The sequence below is a fragment of the Petromyzon marinus genome, chromosome 71 (genome assembly GCF_048934315.1).
Source record: "Petromyzon marinus isolate PM22_M1 ecotype Great Lakes invasive population chromosome 71, UKy_Petmar_22M1.pri1.0, whole genome shotgun sequence".
Classification (NCBI taxonomy): domain Eukaryota; kingdom Metazoa; phylum Chordata; class Hyperoartia; order Petromyzontiformes; family Petromyzontidae; genus Petromyzon; species Petromyzon marinus.
In genome coordinates this window covers 341,516-358,678 of record NC_133737.1, presented here as the reverse complement: position 1 = coordinate 358,678, position 17,163 = coordinate 341,516, and the positions used below count along the sequence as shown (strand labels likewise).

General features: G+C 50.8%; 2 protein-coding genes across 2 annotated transcripts in view; both read left to right on the top strand.

The window, feature by feature from the left end:
- LOC142906835 (uncharacterized) overlaps nt 1-17,163 on the top strand; it is a 129,584-nt gene that overhangs the window by 94,831 nt on the left and 17,590 nt on the right. The window lies entirely within an intron of this gene.
- LOC116957218 (uncharacterized) overlaps nt 12,968-17,163 on the top strand; it is a 60,929-nt gene continuing 56,733 nt past the window's right edge. Inside the window, exons 1-2 of the mRNA XM_076055616.1 lie at nt 12,968-13,074; nt 13,938-14,000. Coding sequence (XP_075911731.1) covers nt 13,058-13,074; nt 13,938-14,000 — 80 coding nt within the window. The 5' untranslated portion in view covers nt 12,968-13,057. The remainder of the gene's footprint in view (nt 13,075-13,937; nt 14,001-17,163) is intronic.

Sequence of the window (17,163 nt, the reverse complement as noted above, 5' to 3'; positions counted from 1 at the left end):
ACTCAAACTTGCTCCGAGTCTCTTGTGTGTACGTGGACCTTATTTTGCACCGTATGTAGCCAACCGTGCTAATCTGTGGGTCTCTGTGTGAGTCTCTGTGTGTATCTGTAACTTATTTCGCACCGTACGTAGCCAAATCTGCACAGGAGGAGCGGCTGGTATCTGTGGAGCTGTGGGCTGGGTACATCTGTCAGCAGGAGCGAGAGACAATGAAGCTCCCAAGCATTCACTACGTTACCAACATCATATTTGCACTCATAAATCGCTTGCCTAATTGCCTCGGCAACTCGGTGTTTCGTATCGAATCTCATCTCAAACAATCGAAGGACCCCCCCCCCCCCAAGTGGCAGCTGCCCCTGTGTGGCACAAGGTGGCCCTGCACCGGCCCTGCACGATCATTGACGCGCCATCTCCGTTGTGTAGTTTCTGGATAATGTTTGGAATTTCCACAATTTTGATCGTGACACCAACATGCAATGACCTGTGCGTTGTGAATGACACAACGCTATGGTTTACATCTGCCGTTTAGCAGACTGCGCATATTTTGCTGAATGTTACTGGGGTAGCCAGGTGTGTCTGTCGGATTTGAACCTTGAACCTCTGCAATAAATATAGAATGTGCTACCATATTCTTGGTTCTTTCAGTTGGCACCGATGATTTCAGCCTCGGCCGGTTGGTGCGCCCTGTTAGGTCTGGTTTTGTCTTGTTTTGCTTGATTACCCGTGCTGGTGAGAGGGGCCTGCTGTTCAGCACACCCGTGCTGGTGAGAGGGGCCTGCTGTTCAGCATACCCGCGCTAGTGAGAGGCCTGCTGTTCAGCACACCTGTGCTGGTGAGAAGGGCCTGCTGTTCAGCACACCCGTGCTGGTGAGAGAGGCTTGCTGTTCAGCACACCTGTGCTGGTGAGAGGGGACTGCTGTTCAGCACACCTGTGCTGGTGAGAGGGGACTGCTGTTCAGCACACCTGTGCTGGTGAGAGGGGCCTGCTGTTCAGCACACTCGTGCTGGTGAGAGAGGCCTGCTGTTCAGCACACCCGTGATGGTGAGAAGATGGCGGCGATGATGGTAGCCTCAGCCGGTCGGTGCGCCCTGTTTTGTCTTCTCTGTTAATTCAGTGTTTTGCCAAGATTTTCGGAGTTCCCTAACAAGAGACAAACTTTTAAACATCAGGGAAACAACTCCTGTGGATTTATTTCCCAACTTTCTGCTTCCAGCGGCAGAATATGTGGGAATTCTAGTCATAGCCGCGCTAGGCTTTGCTCAAGCAGCGAAACGCCGCCCAAGCGGTAAATGGTCGGGGGCTCTTGTACGGCTATGCAGACGCGGGATCCGAACAGTGCTTCCGAACTTTTTTTTCTCCAACGTACGTTCACTGTGCAACAATATGGACAAACTTCAGCTACTGATGGTGAAAAACAGAGACTTTATTTCATCTTCTGTTTTGTGCTTCACAGAGACATGGCTGTGTGATTTGATTCCGGACACTGCGTTACAACTGGCAGGATTCCATCTTGTAAGATTGGATCGTGACATAGCACTCACCGGCAAGACGAAAGGCGGTGGTATTTGTTTTTACATTAACAGTGGCTGGTGTGTAGATGTCACAGTGATTCTGCAATATTGTTCTCCGCTCCTTGAATAATTTTTCATAAACTGTAAATCTTTCTACTCGCCTTGTGAGTTCGCGTCGCTCATTTTGGTCGGAGTTTACTTGCCGCCGGGTCCTCAGGTTAAAGAGGCCCATCGCATGCTCACCAACCAGATTCTGAGTGTGGAGCGAGCAAATCCAGATTCGCTGGTTATCGTACTTGGCGACTTTATCAAAGGTAATCTCAGCCCGAACTCCACAAATACATACAATTCATTAAATACCCTAACAGAGAAGGGAACACTCTGGATCACTGCTAGCCTACCACGCCGTTCCCCGAGCAGCACTGGGACACTCTGACCATGCGATGGTCCACCTAATTCCTGCATACAGGCAGAAACTAAAGCTCTTTAAACCTGCTGTGAGGACATCTAAACAGTGGACCAGTGAGGCTGTGGAGGATTTGCGGGTGTGCTTGGACTGTACTGACTGGGATATGTTCACGACTGCTACCAATAGTCTGGATGAACTCACAGAGGTTGTGACGTCGTACATCAGCTTCTGTGAGGACTGCTGTATTCCAACACGTACTAGGGTGAACTTCAACAACAACAAGCCCTGGTTCTCAGCAAAGCTCAGAAGGTTGAGTTTGGAGAAGGGGGAAGCGTGTAGGAGTGGGGATAGAGACAGATTCAAGGAGTTGAAGAACAGTTTTAGCAAGGCGGTGAGAGAGGCTAAACGACTGTACTCAGAGAGACTAAAACACCAGTTCTCTGTTAACGACTCTGCTTCTATCTGGAGAGGGTTCAGGCAGATCACCAACTACAAGCCCAGAGCCCCCCACACCACTGACGACTCCCGCCTGGCCGACGACCTGAACGAGTTCTGCAGATTTGAAAGGCAATTGGACTGTCCTGAACTACCCCTTCCCACCCAAGAGGCCGCATCTCCCACCCCTCCTACAGAGACGACCCTCTCCTTTCAGGAGGGAGAAGTTAATAGACTTTTTAAAAGGCAGAACCCACGCAAAGCAGCTGGGCCGGACTCTGTCTCTCCAGCCACCCTCAGGCACTGCAATGACCAGCTGTCTCCGGTGTTCACCAACATCGTAAACACCTCCATGGAGACATGCCATGTACCAGCCTGTCTCAAGTCCTCCACCATCATCCCTGTGCCCAAAAAGCTAAGGCCAACAGGACTAAATTATTATAGACTGGTCGCCCTTACCTCTGTGGTAATGAAGTATTTTGAGCGCTTGGTCCTGGCACACCTCAAAGCCATTACAGACCCTCTCCTGGACCCCCTTCAGTTTGCCTACTGAGCCAACAGGTCTGTGGACGACGCAGTTAACATGGCCCTCCACTTCACCCTACAGCATCTGGACTCCCGAGCATCCTACGCCAGGATACTGTTTGTGGACTTCAGCTCTGCCTTCAACACCATCATCCCTGCCCTGCTTCAGGACGAGCTCTTCCAGCTGAACATGCCCGACTCCACCTGCAGGTGGATCACAGACTTCCTGTCTGACAGGAAGCAGTGTGTTAAGCTGGGAACACAAGTCTCTGACTCCAAGTCCATCAGCACCATAACTCCTCAGGGATGCGTCCTTTCCCCACTGCTCTTCTCCCTGTACACCGACAGCTACACCTACAATCATCTGTCCGTCAAAACACCATGTGAGACGAGGCTCTAAAGAAAGCTGTCTCGGGTGTGGACCAATCAATTTCAAGGACAGTGCATACATTATCAGAGTTGTTGTTTTTGTTTGCGTTACGACCACAGGTATTGTGGTCAATGTAAACATGACTCCTTGTAAAAAAAAGGTGTCAGTTTTGTTGCCAGATAAAAGGGTAAAAAAATATATCATTTTTTGTTACTGGCAAATGAGGTTTCTAATGATGTAAATGCTTTCCCCGAGCTCTCATACTCTGAGGGTGCATTGTCTTTGAGTTGTGCGCCTTTTGGCGTCTTCTGGTCCAACACCATGTGAGACGAGGCTCTAAAGAAAGCTGTCTCGGGTGTGGACCAATCAATTTCAAGGACAGTGCATACATTATCAGAGTTGTTTTTTGTTTGCGTTCCGACCGCAGGTATTGTGGTCAATGTAAACATGACTCCTTGTAAAAAAGGTGTCAGTTTTGTTGCCAGAAAAAAGGGTAAAAAAACTAATTATCATATTTTGTTCCTGGCAAATTAGGTTTCCAATGGAATCTACCAACCCTCGAGGACCTGCACACCTCAAGGAGCATGAGGCGAGCGAGGAAGATTTGTGGCCGATTCCTCCCACGCTGGACACTTCTCTGTTCCAGCTACTCCCCTCCGGCAGAAGGCTACGGTCCTTTTGGACCAAAACCTCACGCCACAAAAACAGTTTCTTCCCTTCTGCTGCTGGCCTCTTCAACAAAGCCAAGGGCTTACACTGACTTTAACATTTTATCTACAAAATGACACCTTGCCATATTTACACTATGTTACCCTATTTGTATTTTTTGTATTTTTAGCTTGTATCTTATAGCTACTTTATATTAAATATTTATTCAAAATTGTACATACTTTAGCCCCTTAGTGTTAGTTAGACTTTCTACCTTTAGTATAGTTAGACTTGTATACCACTTATTTAAGATTTAAGTTTCCTATATGTTGAATGTATGCACCTTCCTGCCAAAGTAAATTCCGTTTCTGTGCGAACTTTCATGGCGAATAAAACCCTTCCTGATTAAAGTCATGTAAATAGAAAACAAAAATATGGAAAAAATGTGGTTATTTTTATTATTAGCTCTAACGAGGCAAAAGCCTTAAGAGAGCTCCGTGTAAATAAAGATATCCAAATCCTGGCAGCTGATAAAGGCCACACTACTGTAGTGATGTCACGAGCTAATTATGATAATGCAATTAGAAGTCTACTAGAGGAAAGTACTTACATTAAAATTAAATGAGATCCAACTAATACTTTAGAACGTAAGACTACTGCATTAATTGAAAATTCATTAATCCCTAAAAATGAGCAACACCAAATTAAGCCAAGGGCCTCAAAACCACCTAGACTGTATGGGCTACCTTAGATTCATAAAATCGACATCCCATTACGACCCATAGTCAGTACAATTGGCTCTGCCACTTATAAATTAGCAAAATATATAACTAAACAAATACAGCCCTACATCGGTAGGACATCTTCATTCATAAGAAATTGAGAACATCTTGTGAATGTGATTAAAGATATTAAACTTAATCTTAATGATATTCTGGTAAGTTTTGATGCGATTTCTCTATTTACTAAGGTTGCAGTGAACGAATCGCTTAAATTACTTGATATACTCGTAAAGAATACAGGTTTACCAAAAGATATTCTGAAACTTGCTGACCATTGTTTAAATAACGCTTACTTCTTATGTTGAGGGGATTTCTTTAAACAAAAGGAAGGAGCAGTAATGGGCTCTTCTTTATCTCCTGCTATAGCAAATCTGTACATGGAAAACTTTGAAATAAGAGCACTTGCCTCGAGCACATTAAATCCATCTTTTTGGTTTAGTTATGTGCATGACACTTTGGTTGTCTGGTCACATAATAAAGATACTCTTAATGATTTTCTATATCATCTCAATGCACAAAACCCGGCCATCCAGTTCACCATGGAAATGGAAGCGAATAACACACTCCCGTTCCTAGATATTTTGCTTGGACATGGCCTAAACGGTAAAATAACACACAGCGTTTACAGAAAGCAAACGCACACTGATGCCTATCTGAATGCAGATTCGCATCACGATCCAGCTCAGAAATCCTCTCTTATCAAGACGCTCATACATTGGGCTACAACAGTGTCAGATGGTGAAAGTCTAGTGAGAGAGATCAAACATGTTAAAGAAGCATTACGACAGAATGGCTACAATAATACTCAAATTAACAGAGCACTGAATGCCAAATCACGTTCGCAAAGCAACACTGCTGAAAGCGATCAGATTGTTAAAACAATTAAAATTCCATATATCTCAGGAGTAACTGACAAATTAGCCAGTGTTTTGCAAAAGCAAAACATTACAGTAAGATTTGGTACAGTACACAAAATTCAAAATCTAGTATCTTGCACTAAAGACGAATTACCTAAATTATCAACAGAAGGTGTATATCGGATTCATTGTTTATGTGGCAGATGCTATATTGGACAGACGGGACATAACATCAGCACAAGACGAAAAGCACACCAAAGAAATATTAAATTATCTCAAACACAACTGTCGGCAGTGGCAGAACATGCTTGTCAACAAGGACACTCAATTGATTTTGATAACGTTGAAGTGTTGTGTAAAACTAATTATTACTGTCAAAGACTAATTAGAGAATCCATTGAAATTGAGAGAAACAGAAATAACTTTAATCGCTCTGATAGCTATAGGCTTAGTGCGGCTTGGAAGCGTATTATTAAATAATACATATTACAATTCCTTATAAGGGAAACACATACTAATTAACGGATAACTAACGTAGCACAAAATCACAATAACACATATTACAGCTAATTACTAATCTACAACTCGTTACTAATCATAACCATTGACTGATTACCAATCGATTATATAATTACAATACCCCCCCTCTGCCTCAAATCACTGCACCTGAATGAGTTAAATGATGACGTCACCCTGCTGCTCTATTTAAGACCAGGAGCAAGCGAGGGCTTTACCATTCTGGCGAATTGCCCGATGATGCTGGATGTAATTACCAGCGAAACGCGTTCCTGTTCCTGTTCTTCCTGACGCACTACTGCAGCGCTCGTCGGTGTCTCGTGGGTTCTCCAGCCACCCCGGGGTGTGCGAGGGCCCCAGGCCGGGTGGTCTGGGGTGGCCTTGCTTCCGGAGGGTGGGGGAGCCACAGGCGCCGTGGGAGGAGTGACCCCGCTGCAGCGGCCACGTAGAGATGGCGGGGATGGAGACGGAGTCGCGGCGCACGTCGCGGACCAAGGAAGATGCCCGGGGTGCTGCGAGCGACCGGAGGAGCGGCGTGAGCCCGTCTGGTGTGGGGGTGATGTTGGGTGAGGCGCAACGAGGGAAGAGAGTGGAGGGGGTGGATGGGCTGGAGAGTGCGGGGAGGGAGGAGCGGGGAAGAGAACGAGGGGGAGCACCGGGAGGATGGGGTGGGAGTGCCCCGGACCAGAATGGGGAGGAAGGGGCAGGAGAGGCGCCTGCAGCCCAGGGGCCGGGGGAGGGGCAGTGGAGGGAGAAGACCGTGGTCGCTGGCCCGGTGGGTGCGGGGAGGCCCGGCGGAGGAGCGGGGACGTATCGCAGCGGAGCTGGGGCGGGCCTGACCCCGATGCAGGCCAGGAGGCACAACTGCGTGCGAGTCGAATTCAAGGAAGATGTGGAAGAGGGAGTGATGCTGGACAGGACGACCTTCGTGAGGTCGGTGGTGCTTGGGATGCTGCGGGTGGAGGTGGAGGACCTCTATTGCTTGATTGCTCTGCCGGGGGGGAGGGCGTTTGATGTGAGCTTCAACTCCAACATTCTGCTGCAAAATTTCCTTGCCCGTTTCGAGGAGAAGGCAGGGGAGAAGCCGCTAACCTCCATGAGGACGCGGTTACTGTCGGACCTGGAGACAAAGGTTGTGACCGTGTTCCTTTATAATGAAGCATTGTATGATCAGGACGTGGAGGTGTGGCTGAGGCCGCATTGTGTGGTGCTGTCGGGTTGCAAGAGGGTGCTGGATGCGGCGGGGATATGGACGGGGGCCAGACAATGGAGGGTGCGTCTGAAGAGGGAGGGGGGGGGCACTGAAGCACGTCCCGAGCGCATTGAACATTGGGGGGAACAGGGGCTATGTTGTCTATGCGAGACAGCCCAAACTGTGTAGGAGGTGTGAGGGAGGGGGGCACCTGGCGGCAGCGTGCGTGGCACGCGTTTGTTACAGGTGCAGGGCGCTGGACCACACGGTGGAGGAATGTGGGGAGCCGGCCCTTCGCAACCTGTGCGGCAGCAGAGGGCATCTGTATAGGACCTGCTCAGAGTCCTATGCTAACAGGGTGCGGGCATGTCGGAGTGGACAGGTAGAGGAGGCGGCGGAGGAGGTGCCCGGACGGGAAGTGGGCCGGATGCATGGAGGGGAAGGGAAAGGGGAGGTGGAGGAACCACGACCCCCTGGGGAGGGTGAGAGGGGGGGGATCTGTGGGGGAGGGGCACCACCACCACTGGAGGGGGGGGGAGGAGGGGAGGGGAGATGGAGAAGAGGACTCGGAAACCCCAGTGGGGGACTGGGCGGAGGTGATGGGCGAGGAGGAGGGCGAGGAGGGGCAGCGGGTGGAGGAAGAAGCGGATGACTCATGGGAGGAATCGGGGGGGAGAAAACGGAAGCTGGATATAGTTCTGAAAGAAGCTAGTCCCCAGCAAGATGCGAGCCTTTCAGGATCCTCGCCGGATTCGGGGGAATCTGGGTGGAGGTGGGCGGAAGGGGGGGGGGGGGACGTTTGACCCGGGGGAAGCCCCGGAGGTTGAAGGGTAGAAAAAAGGTGAAGGAGAAGGCTGACAAAGGCAGACGTGGGGAGCACGCACCGGAGTCTGACACGGAATAATGCACGCCTCGGCATGGACATATCTGTAGCATCTGTTAATGTGAGAGGAATGAAGGGGAAGGGAAGGAGAGGGGCAATCATGCAGTGGCTGCAGATCACCAGACGTGACTTAATTTTCCTCCAAGAATGTCACCTACCCTATACCCTAGGGTCGGAGGCTCTGCTGGACGAATGGAAGGGACACTACATTTGGTCTGGCAGCAACAGGAACAGATGTACAGGCGTGGTTACCCTCCTAGGAAGAAGGGGAATGAGAGTGGAAGAGACCCAGGAAATAATACCGGGTCGGCTCCTCTGTGTAGATGCATCTTACCAGGGTGTGGAGCTACGGCTGATAAATGTGTATGCCCCGGTACGATGTATGGACAGGACGGAGGTGTGGGAGAGCCTGGCGGGCCTACTGGCCACCAGGAGGCAGGTCATTGTGGGGGGTGATTTTAACTGCCCGTTGTGTCTGGCGGATCTGGTGTCGGTAAAGTCGAGGAGGAAGTTAGATTCCTCTTCCAGGAAACTGAGGGAGTTGATGGAGGACTTTGGGATGGTGGATACGTTCAGGAGGGTGCATGGCACGCGGCCAGGGTTCACGTGGGTGGATAAGAGTGGGGGCACACAGTCACGTGTCGACTTTATTTTCGTCTCCGACAAGGTGATTGTGGGAAGTGCGGGGGTGGATCCTTTTCCCCTCTCGGATCACAGAATGGTGGTGGCGGGGCTTGTGATCCCAGGTGGAGTGAAGAGGGGGAAGGGTGTGTGGAAGATGAATGTGGGCTTGCTGGTGGATCAGGAGGTGGCGGAGGATTTCACGCGAGCGTATGCCAGCTGGAGGACGCTGCAGGTGTGCTTCCCCACGAGGGTGGAGTGGTGGGGGCAGATAAAAGGTAGGATAAGAACGTTCTTTCAGCGTTATAGTAGGAGGAAGGGGGTGGGTAGAGAATTGAGACAGTGGAACGCTAGGTTAGAAAGGCTGTATAGACTGCTAGAGCTAGGGTTCCCGGTGGGAGAAAGGATAGAGGAGTTGAAAGGGAGGGTAGCCTCAGTCCTGGAAAAGAGGACTAGGCAATTAGTGTATAGGGCGAGGGTCAGGGCAACAGAAGATAGGGAACAGTGTACAAGATTTTTCTTTGAGGCGGGTAGGGAGGGAGACAAGTAAATGAGGGAGCTGGTTAGTCCTACTAGAGGTAGACAGGTGACGACGGAAGGGATGATTAGTGTAGCGGAAGACTGTTATGGGGATTTGTATAAGAGGAAAGGGATAGATGGGGGGCGGCGGGAGGAGCTGCTGGGGGCATTGGGGAAGAGGGTTGAGAACCCGGAGGCGCTAGAGGAGAGGATTCGACGGGAAGAAGTGGAAGGGGCGGTGAAGGGGCTGAACAAGAACAGGACCCCAGGCCCGGACAGGATTCCAGCGGACTTCTATATAAAATTCTGGGAACTCCTGAAAGAGGATATTATGCAAATTTATAGGGAAACTCTGGTGGAGGGGCGGGTGCCGGACGACATGCGGGAGGGCCTGGTCACATTGATTTATAAAGGGAAGGGAGACCGTAGGGACCTGGGAAGTTGGAGGCCAATAACCCTCCTGAATGCAGACTACAAGATCTTGGCAAGGGTAGTCGCGGGGCGACTGGGGAAGGTGGTGGGTGAGGTGGTGGGGCTGGACCAGACGTGTGCGGTCCCAGGGAGGAGGATTGCCGACACTTTGGTGGTTTTGAGGGAGGCGATTGAAGGCGAGAGAGAGAGGGGGTGCCCGTTGGGGATCCTAAGTCTGGACCTGGACAAGGCCTTCGACCGCCTCTCTCATGAATTCATGCTGGCGGTGATGGAGAGGATGGGGGTGTGTGGGCCCCTGGTGGAGTGGGTCTAGCGACTTTATGGGGGGCTCAGAGCCAGGCTCCTGATAAATGGGGAACGCTCCGGGATCATTCCAGTGGGTTCCGGGGTGCGGCAGGGATGCCCGATGTCCCCAGTACTATTTGTCATGTGCATGGAGCCTCTGGCGCAGATGATACGGAATGACCAGAGGATTAGGGGGGTGGTAATACCGGGGAGCAAGGAGCAAGGAAAGGTGACCCTGTACATGGACGATGTGGCCATGCTATGTAGGGACGTAGCATCGGTATGGAGCGCAATGGAGGGGATGGGGAGGTTCTGCGCGGCCTCCGGATTGAAGGTTAGTGTGGGGAAAAGTGAGCTGATGGTTTATGGAGACTCGAGGCTTTTCGAGGGTCGGCCGCCGGAATTGAGTCTACAAACAGAGGGGATAAAGGTACTGGGGGTGTTCTTCCGTGGGGATAGGATGGGGGAAAATAACTGGGAGAAGGGGGTGAGGAAGGCAAAGGGCTGTCTGGGTAAGTGTGCTGGGAGGCGGCTCACGATGGCCGGTAGGATTATGGTGGTAAAGACAGAAATATTACCATCCCTAAACTACTTGGCGCAGGTTTTCCCGCCAGGTGGGAGGGAGGCTAAGGCCTTGACCTCGGCGATTTTCAGGTTTATCTGGGGGGGAGGGATGGAGAGGGTGAGGAGGGCTGCGGTGTGTCTGCAGGTCGGGAATGGGGGGAGGGGTGCCCCAAATGTGGGGTATACCCTTCAATCGACTTTTGTCTGCAATGCGCTGCGGCTGTTTTTCTCTGCGGAGCCGCGGGGCAAGGCAGCGTGCTATATGAGGTGTCGGCTGACGTGGCGGTTGCGGGGGCTCGGGATGACTGAGGTAGGAAGGAGCTCTCCTTTGGACTGGCCGGGGGGCTGGGTCAGCGACGTGGTGGGGAGCTACGTTAGACAGCACGGCCTGAACCGGTGGGGGGGCCGGTGGGCTCCCAGGGAGGTGCGAGCTGCGGCGGAGAAGGAGGAGGCCTGTGACGCGGTGGCCGGTGCGAGGAGGGAGATGCACGGGAAGATTTGGAGGAATGTGTTGTCGGCAGCGCTCACGAAGGAGCAGAGGGACCTGTCATGGCTGGCTGTCCAGGACAAGCTGGAGACGCGGGGTTTCTTGTACAGCCGCCAAATGGCGCATACCCCCAAGTGTCCGAGGGGCTGCAACGCGGACGAAACTGCATCGCACGTGATGGTGGCGTGCCCTTTTGCCCAGGAGGTCTGGAGGAGGAGTAAGCCGTTGCTGGCCCGTTTCGCGCTGTCGAGGGTGACGGCATGGGACGTCATGTGGGGAGAGCTGCGGGGGGTGGGGAGGGAGGACAGGGACCAGGTGTGGGCTGTAATAGGAGCGACGAAGGAGGCGCTGTGGAAAGCGCGAAAGAAAGAGCTGGAGGGGTCCCTGATGTCCCCGTTGGAGACATGTTATGTTGCCAGGAGATTGTTGGAAAGGGTGGTGGAGGTGGACCGGGTGAAAATGGGGCGCGATGCCGCAAGGGAACGATGGAAGTGGCCGCTGCCCAGGGTAGGCTAGGGCGGCCGGGGGGGGGGGGGCCTCGCCGGCGTCCGGGAGTGAAGGTGTGCATGACTGGAAGGGGAGGCTGCCCCTTCAGTGCTGTGGCAGGGGTGACTCCGGTCCAGAGGATGGGTCGGTGGCCGAGCGAGGCCTTTATGGCGCGAGCGAGGGGGCGGCCCCTCGGTCTTTGCTTTGTTTTGTTTTTGTTGTCTCCGCTGAGATACTGAATAAAATTTTAAAAACCGTAATTACCAGCGAAACGGCGTATTCAAACTGCAAATGTTGTGGATTCACTCTTCAACACACCGGTGGGCTAAAGTAGTGAACTAATTGTCTTTTGTCAACGTGACACTTTTTTGCTGATTGGCCGTGTCGGGTGGTGGAGGGTTACGACACATTTATAGATAACGCGATCTAACCCAAAAACCTATATTATGAATAATATTGGTCGCGAAAGCCTACGTGTTATACTGACAGTGTACACACACACACACAGTGTGTACACACAGAGTGTACACACACACACAGTGTATATACACTGTACACAAACACACCGTGTACACAAACACACCGTGTACACAAACACACCGTGTACACACACACAGTGTACACACACACCGTGTACACACACACCGTGTACACACACACAGTGCACACACACCGTGTACACACACAGTGTACACACACACACTGTACACACACAGTGTACACACACACACACACCGTGTACACACACACAGTGTACACACACACAGTGTACACACATACACAGTGTATATACACTGTACACACACAGTTTACACAGTGTACACACACAGTGTACAATCACACACACACAGTGTGTACACAATAATGTACACGTTGTTGCTCAGCTCACACACCCAAGGGGTCTCTGATCAAGAGAGGGAGCAATGGAAAATGAATCTAAATCAACTTAAACTCCAACTCCGCTCTGTGACGTCACCACTCAGCATTACCTCATCGGCATGAAACGCCAGGGGGAGATGTACCTCGCTAGGAACGTCATGTCACCAAGGTATTCACCCCACCCCGTCCACCGCGCCCTTGAGCGTGACGTCACCTCTGCCTGGGTCACTTACCTTATCTGTTCAATTAGAATCCTTATTTGGGCAAAGCTACTGCCGGTGACTGGCGGCTCATTAACATAATATATTCATGAAAGCCGTTGCGAGTTTATTGCGACGAGTTCGGCACCCACGCCCATCCCTCCACGTATGGGCCAGGCTCATTAACATAATTTATTCAAGTTACAGAGCCGCTCATTGTGGGAGGGGAGTGTTTTGTACCCCGCAAGTGACGTCATGTCACCTACTGCTGCTGCGTGACGTCACGAAGTAACAGGAAGCTGCTGCTCCGCCGTGCACTGAAATCCGAGGTGAGAAATTCTCATCGCGGATGTGGTTGTGGTGGTGGTGGTGGTTGTGGTGGTGGTTGTTGTGGTGGTGGTTGTTGTTTACCGAGGTAGAGCCTCGCTCTCTCTCGTAGGGATGTAGCAGCGAGCATGGAAGCGATGTCCAGGTTGGAACTTTACAGCACGGGGCCTAGCCACGCGGGGCCTTGCCTCTTGCCCTCGCCTGATCGCGTTTGCTTCAATTCTCTCGCTTAAGTTTAATTTGTCTTCACTCGGCTCGCCACTTTGTCACTTTGTTTTACTTCTTGTGGTGGTTGTTGTGGTTGTTGTGGTGGTTGTGGTGGTTGTGGTGGTGGTTGTTGTGGTGGTGGTTGTTGTGGTGGTGGTGGTTGTTGTGGTTGTTGTGGTGGTTGTGGTGGTGGTTGTTGTGGTGGTTGTTGCGGTGGTGGTTGTTGTGGTGGTTGTGGTAGTGGTTGTGGTGGTTGCTGTGGTGGTGGTTGTAGTGGTTGTTGTGGTGGTGGTTGTTGCGGTGGTTGTTGTGGTGGTGGTTGTTGTGGTGGTTGTGGTGGTGGTTGTTGTGGTGGTGGTTGTGGTAGTGGTTGTTGTGGTGGTTGTGGTGGTTGTTGTGGTGGTGTTTGTTGTGGTGGTTATGGTGGTTGTGGTGGTGGTTGTTGTGGTGGTGGTTGTTGTGGTGCTGGTTGTTGTGGTGCTGGTTGTTGCGGTGGTTGTTGTGTTGGTGGTTGTAGTGGTTGTTGTGGTGGTGGTTGTTGTTTTTGTTTACCGAGGTAGAGCCTCGCTCTCTCTCTCGTAGGGATGTCAATTGAGTAGCAGCGAGCATGGAAGCGATGTCCAGGTTGGAACTTTACAGCGCGGGGCCTAGCCACGCAGGCCTTGCCTCCTGCCCTCGCCTGATTGCGTTTACTTCAATTCTCTCACTTAAGTTTAATTTGTCTTCACACGGCTCGCCACTTTGTCACTTTGTTTTACTTTTAAATATTCACGCAGTTTTTATTTAATTCTTTTTTACCAGGCCAAGCCCGCTTGAGCTGCTGTACCACTTTTGTTTTCAGAAGCGGCCTGCCCACATCACAAGGTGAGGCTCGTCAACAGCGTGGTGGTGTTCACTCTAGAAGCGCGGCGGTGTTCACTCTAGACGCGTGGCGGTGTTCATTCTAGACACGTGGCGGTGTTCACTCTGGGTGCGTGGCGGTGTTCATTCTAGACTCGTGGCGGTGTTCACTCTAGACGCGTGGCGGTGTTCACTCTAGACGGGTGGCGGTGTTCACTCTAGACGCGTGGCGGTGTTCACTCTAGACGCGTGGTGGTGTTCACTCTAGATACGTGGCGGTGTTCACTCTAGACGCGTGGCGGTGTTCACTCTAGACACGCGGCGGTGTTCACTCTAGACGCGCGGCGGTGTTCACTCTAGACACGTGGCGGTGTTCACTCTGGGCGCGTGGCGGTGTTCATTCTAGACTCGTGGCGGTGTTCACTCTAGACGCGTGGCGGTGTTCACTCTAGACACGCGGCGGTGTTCACTCTAGACGCGCGGCGGTGTTCACTCTAGACACGCGGCGGTGTTCACTCTAGACGCGCGGCGGTGTTCACTCTAGTCGCTTGGCGTTGTTCACTCTGGACGCGTGGCGGTGTTCACTCTGGACGCGTGGCGGTGTTCACTCTACTTGGTGGAGTGAGGAAGCATGAATTCTGAGCAGGTGAAGGTGGCCAGGCATGGGTCTGGACACACCATCACCTGTGCACTATGCCAGTGCGTGACAGTGATGGAGCCAGTGGGGGTGTGTTGGCACGTGCCCCCCCAACGGTCCGATCGAAATCCCTAATTTCGATGGGATTATTGGGGTTTATTAGTAACTAGCTTCACTACCCGGCTTCGCCCGGGACTTGGATTCTTGTCTTTGATAAATTTCAAATTTCATATTCCCTTATCTGTGTTGCGGGTTGACGCCACACACTCCATGGTAATTTCCCCCACCCCCCCAAAATGAAAAAAAGTATTTTTGAATACTTTGTGCATTGTGTCCAGGCTGGAAGCTATCCACATTACAAATTTCAAGTTTTCTAACAGACACAAATTTACAATTGTGTGCAGTTGCGTATTCAGTACACGACTTCCCTGATGGCAAACACCTTCAGCGAACGCGATGCCGATCACAGGCGTCGAATAAAAAGCATAGGACAAGTCCTTACTAACATCTCCTTACTTACTGACAACTCCTTACTTACTAACAACTCCTTACTAACAACTCCTTACTTAATAACAACTCCTTACTTACTAACAACTCCTTACTAACAACTCCTTACTAACAACTCTTATCATTTTTCATTGCTGGAGGGGTTGCCCGCCCTACCTGAAAATCCTGGCTCCACCTCTGAGTGTGTGACAGGGTCAAGTTTGTATTTGCAGTAAAGTCTATTAACTCTATTGAGCACGGAGGTTATATCAAAATAGTAGTTTATTTTTGTTTTCCTCTGGAACTTTTTGTAAGAATGGAGTCAGGAAGTTATCACAGCACACGTGCAGCAGAAGTCGGAACTGTTCATCCCAGCATTCAAAGACATCTGTGCCACGTGTGACTGTATATATGCATTCCTCTGTGCATCGATACTGACGTGTAGATGGTGGGGATATTCCTTTTTCTGTCTGCAGCTGTCGCTTCCTCTGCAGAAATTGTCTGATGGAGCAAAGGCACTCGGTGCAGATCGGTGCAAAAAGGCAACAATGCGAACGGTGTGCATACAGCACGGATCGTCCTGACCATTTGATACGGCACCTGAGAACTCACACAGGAGAGAAACCCTTCAAGTGCAGTGTGTGTGGGAAGGCGTTTGCACGGTTAATGCATCTTCATGTACACCAGAGAACACACACAGGAGAGAAACCCTTCAAGTGCAGTGTGTGTGGGAAGGCGTTTGCACATTCATCTGTTCTTGTAACACACCAGAGAACACACACGGGAGAGAAACCCTTCAAGTGCAGTGTGTGTGGGATGGCGTTTTCAAATTCACCTGCTCTTGTAAAACACCAGAGAACACACACGGGAGAGAAAGCCTTTAAGTGCAGTGTGTGTGGGACGGCGTTTTCAGATTCATCTGCTCTTGTAAAACACCAGAGAACACACACAGGAGAGAAACCCTTCAAGTGCAGTGTGTGTGGGAAGGCGTGTGCACAATCATCTACTCTTGTAACACACCAGAGAACTCACACAGGAGAGAAACCCTTCAAGTGCAGTGTGTGTGGGAAGGCATTTGCACTTTCATCAAATCTTCAAAGACACCAGAGAACACACAAGCATCGGAAGATCCACAAGGAGTGGAGTCTGAAATCAGCTTGTGAAAGTCAAAGTGTCGCAATGAGCCCATCCCTCATGAAACAAGAACCGGAAGAAAATCCCAGCTTGGACACTTTTAAAGGTATCGAGGTGAAATATGAAGAGGTGAAGGTAAAATGTGAAGAAGTGATGGTGAAGAGCGAAGAACTGAAGGTAAAATGTGAAGATGAAGATTCAACTCCAAAATCGGACCTTCACATCGATGGAGGCAATGTGAAGCAGGAGGAGAATTCTGACTGTGAGGCAGAGCGAGGCAACTCCCAGCAGTTTGTGGAAGTGGAAGTGTGGGTGGACTTCCTCCGAGACAATACAAAGTCAAATGGAGACCCGGTAGATGTGTAAGCTTGAGACGATGTCGCTCCAATAGATGCACCTTTGTCACAGGTCTTTAATGACAAGAATGAAGTTGAACACTCAATTCCTAGGTTCAACCTGCAGAGTAAGAGCGGCCAGTCTTTGTGGCCCTGTGGGTTGGGTAGATCTCTAACCAGGAGCGAGAACCAATAAGCTCCCAAGCATTCACTATGTTCTAATAATTCCATTTATATGGTGCTTGCTTAATCGCCTCTGGCAATTCGGAGTTTTGTATCGTATCTCGTCTCAAACACTCGAAGAGCATCCCCAAATAGCAGCTGCCCCTGTGTGACACAAGGTGGTGGCCCTGCACCGGCCTGCATATGGACAAGAGCCTGTCAGTAGGGGGCGATGGTTGATGTGGCATCTCAGTTGTGGAGTTTGTAGGTAATGTTTAGAATTTGATACATTTTGACCCAGACGCCAGCATGCAATGGCCAACTCGTTTTGAATGGCGCAATAGTATGTTGTACATACACTGTTAAGCAGACGGTGCGTATTTTTTTTAAAATAGGTTATTGTTAATGCGATGTAACCTGATGCAGTATATTT